General features: G+C 43.9%; 1 protein-coding gene across 1 annotated transcript; it reads left to right on the plus strand.

Moving 5' to 3' along the window:
* Positions 1-5,478: 5,478 nt before the first annotated feature.
* On the plus strand, positions 5,479-10,156 carry TMCO2 (transmembrane and coiled-coil domains 2). Its single transcript, XM_003891655.5, has 2 exons — positions 5,479-6,072; positions 9,742-10,156. Exons 1-2 carry the CDS (start codon positions 5,842-5,844, stop codon positions 10,057-10,059), a joined length of 549 nt encoding a protein of 182 aa, XP_003891704.1. The 5' UTR covers positions 5,479-5,841; the 3' UTR covers positions 10,060-10,156.
* The last annotated feature ends 1,230 nt before the right edge of the window (positions 10,157-11,386 follow it).

The following is an 11,386-nucleotide window of genomic DNA, read 5'->3' on the forward strand; positions in this document are numbered from 1 at the left end:
TAGCACGGTGAAACCCCGTCTCTACTAAAAAATACAAAAAACTAGCCGGGCGAGGTGGCGGGCGCCTGTAGTCCCAGCTACTCGGGAGGCTGAGGCAGGAGAATGGCGTAAACCCCGGAGGCGGAGCTTGCAGTGAGCTGAGATCCGGCCACTGCACTCCCGCCTGGGCGACAGAGCGAGACTCCGTCTCAAAAAAAAAAAAAAAACCTTATTTTCTTGTTTTGTTAGCTCTTCAGGAATTTCATTCTGTCACCTCACCCTGAGTCTAAAGCACCCCCATAACCAAGTCATTTCTTGTCTCAGCTCCCAGTAGGTAACAGAGGATTCTGAGAAATCGGAATGATCTGAGTAAGACTGTTGAAAGAAGTGGCAGAAATGAGGATCTTAGAGACTGAGACCACTATTGTTTCTTTGGAATCCAGCTAATTCTTCAGCGACTTGATTTCCTCACTTACGAAGGGAGGGGGTATAGGTGAAAGGTCCCTTTTTGTGATTTGAGCATGAGAAGCACCTGTAGGCCTAGTAAAAATTCCTCATACTAGAGAGATGGTTAGCCCAGAATAAGAAAAAGCTACTAATTTATCTAAGACTGAACTATATCCATTCAACCACAAAAAACTTGTAGCCCCTGGAAGGACCAAGTGAGGCCATTCACAGTGAAACTAAACCCAGATTTTAAGAGCCCAATTAGGCCGGGCGCGGTGGCTTATGCCTGTAACCCCAGCACTTTGGGAGGCTGAGGTGGGCAGATCATGAGGTCGGGAGGTCAAGAGCAAACTAGCTAACACGGTGAAACCCCGTCTCTACCGAAAATACAAAAAATTAGCTGGGCATGATGGTACACGCCTGTAGTCTCAGCTACTTGGGAGGCTGAGGCAGGAGAATCGCTTGAACCCGTGAGGTGGATGCTGCAGTGAGCCGAGATCACACCACTGCACTTTAGCCTGGGTGACGGAGCGAGACTGTCTCAAAAATAAATAGTTCAAGTACAAGCCTAAGTAATTGATCCTAAGATCACTGTCTATCCCAGTTAGAGCAGCTTGCATCATTTGATCTGTATTAAATACTTTTGGCTGGGTGTGGTGGCTCGCACCTGTAATCCTGGCACTTTGGGAGGCCGAGGCGGGTAGGTCACCTGAGGTCAGGAGTTTGAGACCAGCCTGACCAACATGGAGAAACCCTATCTCTACTAAAAATACAAAAAATAGCTAGGTGTGGTGGCAGATGCCTGTAATCCCAGCTACTCAGGAGGCTGAGGCAGGAGAATCGCTTGGACCCTGGAGGTGGAAGTTGCAGTGAGCTGAGATAGTGCCATTGCACTCCAGTCTGGGCAACTGAGCGAGACTCCGTTTCAAAAAAAAAGACTTTTATGTTTAAACCAGCATGAATGACTATATGATAATACAGGGCAAAGGGTTATTTTTTTTTTTTTAGCTTGTAGTAATCATTTTAACTTGGTATCTCTGGAATTTGTCCCAACCCTGGCACAGACCTGAAAGCACTGACTTTGTTTTCAAAGCTTTTTCAATTCAAGAGTGCCTCCAAATGGTGAGTAGGAATGAAGACTTCCAGACGCTTCTATTCTTGCCTTTACCCAGAATTCTCTTGCTTCAGTGTTTTTCCCATTTTCATGAGCCCATGTATGAAAAAGGGTAAGGAACTGTGGAGAAGAAAGTCTTTTATTAGCCTTCCTCGGGGTATTCCATGCTCAATCCTTTCTCAGTCCCAAATGGCCTACTGAGCTGAACTGCCTAAGACATAGTCATTCATCAAATATTTAAGTACACATATTTAAAAAGATACAATTCCAGGTGCAATGGGAGACGAGGAAAAAAAGTAAAGTTGTCAGGGCCATCAAGAAGCTTTCACAAGGTGAAGGGAGGGCTGGAGTTTCTCATAACATTGTTACTTAAAGTGTGGTAGTGGGCCAGCAGTATGGGCATCACCTAGGATATTGTTATTAAAAATGCATAATTTCAGGCCCTACTCTAGACCTACTGGACCCAAATGTGCGTGTTAGTAAGATCTCCAGGTGATTCTTAGGCACAGAAAAGTTCTAGAAGCACTGGCCTGGAAGTGGGAAGTACTGTGAGAATTCAGGGTAGTTATGCTTTTTCTCATTTTACATAAAATTATCTTGTTGAATTTTCATAATCTAGTGAAGTAGGTGCTGTTATTATCCTTATTTGACAAAGTACTTGAGATGAAGCATCTTGCCTGGCTGGCACAAATAGAGATGGAGCCCAGTTTCCAATCTCTTCTGACTGGAAGAATGTCAGAGAGGGACATTTAGTATAAAGGAATAACAGATGGAAAGTTGCAGGTGGTATTTGAAGTCCCAAAAATACCACAGTTCTGTAATGTGAGTGTTTGTGAAGGTGAATAGTGGGAAATACAATTTGAAGTGTAGGTGAAAGCCAGGTTATTCAACTCAAACTCCACAGTCATGGTGTTGGCATTTCTTCATTTTTGAATATAGAGATGGGAAACTGGTGCATATTTTTTTCTGTGAATAACATGAAAACTACAAAAAAGGCAAGTTTTCTGAAAGAAACTTTTACTTACTCATTTTTGCTATTTTTTGAGACGAGATCTCATTAGGTTGCCCAGGCTGATCTTGAACTCCTGAGCCCAAGCAGTTCTCCCACCCCAGCCTCCCAAAGTGCTGGAATTGCAAGCATGAACCACTGCACCTGGCCAGAAACTTCTAAAACTCAGAAACGTTGCTCCTCCTCACCTCCTACTCCAAGGTAAACTGTGATACCTCCTGGCTTTATACTACTGATTTTATACCCTATTATGTAGAACTGTGTCTAGAAAGAGTGGCCTATCCCTCTGTGACCTTGGTCTACTCCTGCAGGAGTGGTTTCTGTGACAGACTGCATTTGGAGGTTTGATTCACTCTGGGGAAGGTAACCAGGATAGGCAAGAGATTTAAAAATCTGTCAACATGTATTTGGCAGGTATAGCCTGAAAAAAAAAAGACCAGAGGCATAGGAAAGCTATCTAAATGGTTAAGAAGCCAAATATTTAGAAAGCATATACTATCTGCTAGCCCCTGGGTGGTAAGTGTTGAACAAGACTCTTCCCTGCATCATAGAGATTTAAGAATCCAATAGGGGACTGGGTGTGGTGACTCATGTCTGTAATCCCAGCACTTTGGGAGGCAGAGGCAGGTGGATATTTGAAGTCAGGAGTTTGAGACCAGCCTGGTCAACATGGTGAAACCCTGTCTCTAGTAAAAATACAAAAATTAGCTGGGCCATGGTGGCGTGCGCGCCTGTAATCCCAGCTACTAGGGAGGCTGAGGCAGGAGAACTGCTTGAATCCAGGAAGCAGAGGTTGCAGTGAGCCGAGATCAGGCCACTGCACTCCAGCGTGGGCAACAGAGTGAGACCCTGTACCCCATCAACCTCCCCACCTCAAAAAAAAAAAATCCAATAGGGAAGACAGACATTAAAACAGTACAAATAAGTAAAAGTGCTTTTATTTTTAAACAGGGGGAATGGAGGGGCTTGTGAGAAGTGGACCAAAAAAGGACAGCAAAGGCTTCATTGAGGATAATGTTTAAACTGAAACCTAAAGAATCAATAGAAGTTAGCCAGGCAATAACCTGTAGTGCCAGCTACTCGGGAGGCTGAGGTGGGAGGATCACTTGAGCCCAGGAGTTAGAGGCTGTAGTGTGCAATAATCGCACCTGTGAATAGGCACTGAACTCCAACCTGGGGGAGGAGGGGGAAGCCAGGCAAAGAATGCGAGTAATCGTAATCCAATTATGTGCCAAGGCTTTGTGGTTCAACAGCTTGGTGTGTTGGTGACATTGATAAGACTACTATAGCTGGAGTTGAAAGAACAAATGGCAGAGGAAGAGAAGACTTGGTACACAAGCAGGGACCAGGCATTTTAGTGCCCTGTTAGCCATGTTACAGATTTTGGATTTTGTTTGAAAGGCAATGAAAAACCTGTAAGAATTTATCAAAGGCTGACTAGGTGCTATTTCTCATGCCTGTAATCCCAGCATTTTAGGAGGGCAAGGTAGGAGGATCACCTGAGATCAGGAATTCGAGACCAGCCTGGCCAACATGGTGAAACCCCGTTTCTACTAAAAATGCAGAGATTAGCCAGGTGTGGCGCGTGCCTAGTCCCAGCCACTCAAGAGGCTGAGGCAGGAGAATAGTTTGAACCCAGGAGGCAGAGGTTGCAGTGAGCCAAGATCGCACCACTGCACTCCAGCTTGGGCAACAGAGCAAGACTCTGTCTCAAAAAAAAAGAATTTATCAAAGGCTTGAAAGTAGGCATTGCATAAGTCAGTAAGTCCTAATAGGGCATGATGCGACTACTGAGTAGAAGTGACTGACAGATGAGTGGGTGGATGCCACTATTAAAGGTGAACTGAAGGCCAGGCATAGTGGTTCATGCCTGTAATCCCAGCACTGTGGGAGGCCGAGGCAGGTGGATCATGCGGTCAGGAGTTCGAGACCAGCCTAATCAACATGGTGAAACCCCATCTCTACTAAAAATTAAAAAATTAGCTGGGCGTGGTGGCGGGTGCCTGTAATCCCAGCTACTAAGGAGGCTGAGCCAGGAGAATCACTTGAACCCAGGAGGCAGAGGTTGCAGTGAGCTGACATTGCGCCACTGCACTCCAGCCCAGGCGACAAGGTGAGACTCCAAGACTCCGTCTCAGAAAAAAAAAAAAAAAAAAAAAAAGCCCTGTTTATATCCTATTTCCTTGCTGGGTGCAGTGGCTCATGCCTGTAATCCCTGCACTTTGGGAGGCTGAGGTGGGTGGATCACTTGAGGTCAGGAGTTCCAGACCAGCCTGGCCAACATGGTGAAACCCCATCTCTACTAAAAATACAACAAATTAGCCAGGCATGGTGGCGCAAGCCTGTAATCCCAGCTACTCAGGAGGCTGAGGCAGGAGAATCGCTTGAACCTAGGAGGCACAGGTTGCAGTGAGCTGAGATCATGCCACTGCACTCCAGCTCAAAAAAATAAAAATAAAAAATCCTATCTCCTCACATTTCCATTCAACCTCAATACACCTCAGCTTTTTTTTATTATGTGAAAATAGCTGCAACAGCTGCTGTCCATGTGATGAATTGTTGGAAATGTAGATCTACACTAAATAAGAGAGAAGCCACTAGCCACATGTGGCTATTTAACTTTTTTTTTAGATGGAGTCTCATTCTGTCACCAAGGCTGGAGCACAACATCAGCTCACTGCAACCTCTGCCTCCCAGGTTTAAGTGATTCTCCTGCTTCAGCCTCCCAAGTAGCTGGGACTACAGGTGTGCACTACCATGTCAGGCTAATTTTTGTATGTTTAGTAGAGACAGGATTTCACCTTGTTGGCCAGGTTGGTCTTGAACTCCTGGGCTCAAGTGATCCACCTGCCTCGGCCTCCCAAAGTGCTGGGATTACAAGCGTGAGCCACCGTGCCTGGCCAAATTTAGTTAAAATGCAAAATTCCATCTCTGCTGCACTGTTCACATTTCAGCATTAACTAGTGGTTACCATATTGGACATGGCAGATAAAGAACATTTTCATTATTGCAGAAAGTTGTACTGGACAGCACTTTGCTAGAGCCAGAACTAGCCAAAGATCAGATAAAGTAATATGAATGAACTGAAAACCCAGGCCGGTGCATGGGTGGTTTTGAGTAAGATTCACTGGTTGGGTGAGTGGGAAGCAAGCTGATCTTTGGAACAGTGACATCACAAAGCACAGCTCACAATGGCTCCAGAACATGTAGGCTGCCAGGCCACTACCCCTAACTGATATCTAGATTCCTGAAGCTTCTGCACATGTAGTTCCTGGAGCTGCTACTTATTAAAATGTCAACATCTTCGTTTTCTAACTGGGACAACCTCTTAGATTCTCTGAGCACAGTATGGAATTGGATACAAGCAAGTTTTTTGGGAGAGACTAGTGCACCTCAGCAAACAAATTTGGGACTATTAGATAATCTTGCTCCGGCTGTGCAAATCATCTTGAGGATTTCTTTCTTGATTTTGTTGGCAATAGGAATATATGCCTTATGGAAACGAAGTATTCGGTCAATTCAGGTTATACTTTTTTGTTACAAACATTTCTATAGTTATAAATTGAAATTTGATTAGTTCTCTCCCATATTGCTGCCACCAGTTTAAAGATCACACAGATGTACCAAGGCAAACCTTTGTCTCTTAAGTTGGCAGAAAGTAGGTTATCCTTGAAAACCTCCATCAATTAGGCTTTGGGCATAAAAATGCTCTTTCTCACAATGGTCTTTGGCTTGTCTTCTGTAATAAAATAGACCAAATATGTTTGTAACCTGAAAAGACGGCCTTACCCTCAAAATGTTTTGATCATTTATTCATCTTTGAGTTCTACTATGTTTATAGAATAGGCAACAAAGTATAGCTAGGATCATGAGTATGGCCTTTCTTCCTATGCCATTGTTCTGTAACTGATAAGAAGGCATATGTATGAAGTCATCACAATGTGCTCATTATTGTGTTTTAACAAAATAAGGCTCCACAAGTATATAGGAGCTCTTTGGGGAGTAAGAATTTAACTGACTGGGATTGTGAAAGACAGGATTTTACATCTGTGTAGTCATCAGTAATAACATTTGACATACAATATAGTCGAATGCTTTGAGAATCTCAAAAATTCCATGAAATGGACAGAGGTTATTTTCATATGACAAGTGAAGAAACTGAGGTGCACTGAGGTTTAGTGGAAACTTAGGGTGACAGGCTTTTAAAACGGCTTTCTTAGAGTGGCAAGTTTACTTGATAAATGCAGAGAGAAGTTGTTACTGGATCATTTTTTAGCATTTACTTATTTTCATATGTCACTATTGTTTAGTAATTATGGTCACAGGTCCTTTCTATTTTAAACCATCACAATCCTGCATAGTAGTCACGGCAGATATTATTTTCTCCATTTTGTAGATGAGAGAACTTGATTATCACCCACCCAGGTTCACATAGTTTGTAAGAGCTGGCAAAATTGGAGTTTGAACTGAATTTTTAGGATTTGAAATTCAGTTCTTCTCCAAAATCTCATTTAATGTAAACCAACTGGCCTAAATCTTGAACAGGAATGTGTGTGTATGTGTGTTTGCGCGTGCGCACGCATATATATGTGTATTGTGAGGATTACAGGAGATATTATATATATAAATCTTTTTTTTTTTTTTAGACGGAGTCTCGCTCTGTCGCCCAGGCTGGAGTGCAGTGGCCGGATCTCAGCTCACTGCAAGCTCCGCCTCCCGGGTTTACGCCATTCTCCTGCCTCAGCCTCCCGAGTAGCTAGGACTACAGGCGGCCGCCACCTCGCCCGGCTAGTTTTTTGTATTTTTTAGTAGAGACGGGGTTTCACCATGTTAACCAGGATGGTCTCAATCTCCCGACCTTGTGATCCGCCGTCTCAGCCTCCCAAAGTGCTGGGATTACAGGCTTCAGCCACCGCGCCCGGCCATATATATAAATCTTAGCACATATATGCAATAAGTGGTGGTACGGTGAAACCCCATCTCTACTTAAAATACAAAAATTAGCCGGGCCTGGTGGTGGCACATGCCTGTAGTCCCAGCTACTCAGGAGGCTGAGGCAAGAGAACTGCTTGAACCCGGGAGGTGGAGGTTGCAGTGAGCCAAGATCGCACCACTGTACTCCAGCCTAGGCGACAGAGACTCTGTCTCAAAAAAAAAAAAAAAAAAAAAAAAAGTGGTGCTAGTTGTTATAAGGAACAAGATGATTTTTTTTTCTTATCCTAGCAAGAATCTGTCCTATACATATGCATTTATTTTTCATTTATTTATTTTGAGATGAAGTCTCGCTCTTGTCCCCCAGTCTGGAGTGCAATGGCGTGATCTCGGATCACTGCAACCTTTGCCTCCCAGGTTCAAGCAATTTTCCTGCCTCAGCCTCCTGAGTAGCTGGGATTACAGGCGCGTACCACCATGCCCAGCTAATTTTTTGTATTTTAAGTAGAGACCGGGTTTCACCATGTTGGCCAGGCTGGTCTTGAACTCCTGACCTCAGGTGATCCGCCCACGTCGCCCTCGCAAAGTGCTAGGATTACAGGCATGAGTCACCGTGCCTGGCATATGCTTTTTTTTTTTTTAATTTCTTTTTTATGTTTTAGAGACAGCAGTGTCTTGCTCTGTCACCCAGGCTAGAGTGCAGTGGTGTCATCATAGCTCACTGCAGCCTCAAACTCCTGGTCTCAGGTGATCCTCCTGCCTCAGCCTCCTGAGCAGCTGGAACCATAGGCCTGCACCACCAGGCTTGGCTAATTTTTAAAACTTTTTTGTAAAGACAGGGTCTCGCTACATTCACTATGTTGCTCAGGCTGGTCTTTAACTCCTGGCCTCAAGCAATCCTCCCATCTCAGCCTCTCAAAGTGCTGGATGCAGGCCGGGCGCGGTGGCTCAAGCCTGTAATCCCAGCACTTTGGGAGGCCGAGATGGGCGGATCACGAGGTCAGGAGATCGAGACCATCCTGGCTAACACAGTGAAACCCCGTCTCTATTAAGAAATACAAAAAACTAGCCGGGCGAGGTGGCGGGCGCCTGTAGTCCCAGCTACTCGGGAGGCTGAGGCCGGAGAATGGCATGAACCTGGGAGGTGGAGCTTGCAGTGAGCTGAGATCCCGCCACTGCACTCTAGCCTGGGCGGCAGAGCGAGACTCCGTCTCAAAAAAAAATCAAAGCCTCTCAAAGTGCTGGATGCAGTGGTTCACACCTAAAATTTATTTTATATAAATAAAATATATATATAAAATTTGTTTAAGAGACAGGGTCTGGCTATGTTGCCCAGGCTGGAGTGCAGTAGCCATTCACAGGTGCCATCATAGCACACTACTCCTGGGCTCAAGTGATCCTCTCACCTCACCCTTCCTAGTAGCTCGGACTACATGTGTGTGCCATTGTACCCAGATCTCTCCTAGTGTGTGTGTGTGTATATATATATATATATTTTTTTTTTTTTTGAGACGGAGTCTCGCTCTGTCACCCAGGCTGGAGTGCAGTGGCACAATCTGGGCTCACTGCAAGCTCCGCCTCCCGGGTTCACGTCATTCTCCTGCCTCAGCCTCCCGAGTAGCTGGGACTACAGGCACCCACCACCGCGCCCGGCTAGTTTTTTGTATTCTTTTTAGTAGAGACGGGGTTTCACCGTGTTAGCCAGGATGGTCTCGATCTGACCTCGTGATCCGCCCGTCTCAACCTCCCAAAGTGCTGGGGTTACAGGCTTGAGCCACCGCGCCCGGCCATCTCCTAGTATATTTTAAGAACCTTTTCTATGACCAAGAAATCCAGTTTTTCAGACTACTATGTCCTAAAGTGTACTTGGAGGTGTAAATTTCTGGATTGTTGTCCTGGCTCTACCACTTCCAATATATAACCTTGGTCAATGACAGAGTTCAAACTGGAAGGTATATAGTTATCCAGTTCTGTTTTTTCTGCATAAATAGGTCATGCATAGGCAAAGTAACTTCCACACATTCAGAAAATGGTTATCTATGATTACAATCTTGATTAAATGCAAATAATAGTCCTGCCTGACCTGCCTACCTGTGGTTTGCAGTGAAAATCAAAAGATGAAACAGATGTGAAAATACTTTGCTAAATGGGAGACTTGTTATTGGAATGAGGAATTATTGTTACTATTACATTTTTGTTTTTTCTCTTATAGATAGTAAACTGTAGCAACTAACATTCAACTTCTGTTGTTCCATTTTAGAAAACGTTGTTGTTTATAATCACACTCTACAAACTTTATAAGAAGGGCTCAGCTATTTTTCAGGCTTTGCTAGCCAACCCAGAAGGAAGTGGTCTCCAAATTCAAGACAATAATAATATCTTTCTGTCCTTGGGTCTGCAAGAGAAAATTTTGAAAAAACTTCTGACAGTGGAAAACAAAGTGAAGGACCTAGAAGGGATAATCATTGCTCAAAAACCTGCCACGAAGAGGGATTGTTCCTCTGAGCCCTACTGCAGCTGCTCTGACTGCCAGAGTCCCTTGCCCACATCAGGGTTTACTTCCCCATTTGAAATGTGATGGACTCCAATCTTTTCCAGAAAAGCACTGTTTCCCTCATGTGTGCAGTGGTGTATCAATAAAGATAGAGAACTCTATTGAAATTACCCTGCAAAAACTGGCTCTCTATTTAGTAGCGCTGAACTCTACTTGTATGTATGGTGGGGTAAAGTGGGATACAGTGGTAGTTTAAAATGTCTCTAGGATTGTGGTGTACACTCAGCAGGCTGGAGACCATAAGCTGCCATAGAGGGGAGAGGATAGCTGAGCTGGAATCTAAGGCTGTAGAAAGAGAAGGGAGGGTGGTCAGGTGTATGGCCTTGAGGTCCATGACGACAAGGTTAGACTAAATATAATAGTCTAACTAATGGTGGTTCAGGCCTGTAATCCCAGCACTTTGGGAGGCCAAGGCGGGCGGATCACAAGGTCAGGAGGTCAAGACCATCCTGGCTAACACGGAGAGGGGCTTTGGTTCACTGCTATATCCGTGGCACCCGGAAATGCGTCTGGCATTTCACAGACATTCAGTATTAATTGAATGAATGAATTCTAGTCAGTCTTGGCTTTTTGAAACCTGGGCCTCCTACTCTCCTATCTCTTCAGACACATGGTGACCGATCAATGCTATGATGCCCCCCTCCCAAGCAGTAGCTAACCTTTATTGGGCACTCAGAGCCATCCACATTGCTAGGAGCTTTACATGAATTTTCTCATTTGATCTTAACAATACAAGAAAGTAAGTACATACTATGTTATTCTCATGTTACTGAGGAGGATCTGATGCACAGACAGATTAAATAACTTGCTAATACATGGTGCAGCCATGGCTGGCAATCAAGCAGCTTGACTCTAAACCTGTGCCCTTAGCCACAAAACTTGGGTGGTAGAAGCTCCTGTGAGGCTTTGGACTCAAAGACAGCTGAAGACAAGAGTGAAGAGGGCATAGCAATGATGGCCTGAGGGAGAGAAAATTTTGAAAAAGTGTTTACCCCTCATATTTTTAAGTTGGTATCTAACAGGTTTCATCATAAATTCAAATAGTTGCAATCGATGTAAATTCTTGCAAATTATAAATACTGACATTTTAAGATAAAACTGTTAAATCATTGCAACTTTTCAAGATAAAGAATTTTAAAAACTGTTAAATCACTATAACGTATCCAAGAGAATCTATATAACTGAATAACCACATTATCCATTAAAACATACACTAATGAGCTCTTCAACATTGTTCTTTTATTATCTCTAACATATTTAGATTGTACTCTAATAAAAAAATGTTATTCAAATGTAATACTTTGATGTCTGAACAACCTTTTATTGATCACTTCTTGGCAATAAAAATACG

This window comes from Papio anubis, chromosome 1 (genome assembly GCF_008728515.1).
Source record: "Papio anubis isolate 15944 chromosome 1, Panubis1.0, whole genome shotgun sequence".
Classification (NCBI taxonomy): domain Eukaryota; kingdom Metazoa; phylum Chordata; class Mammalia; order Primates; family Cercopithecidae; genus Papio; species Papio anubis.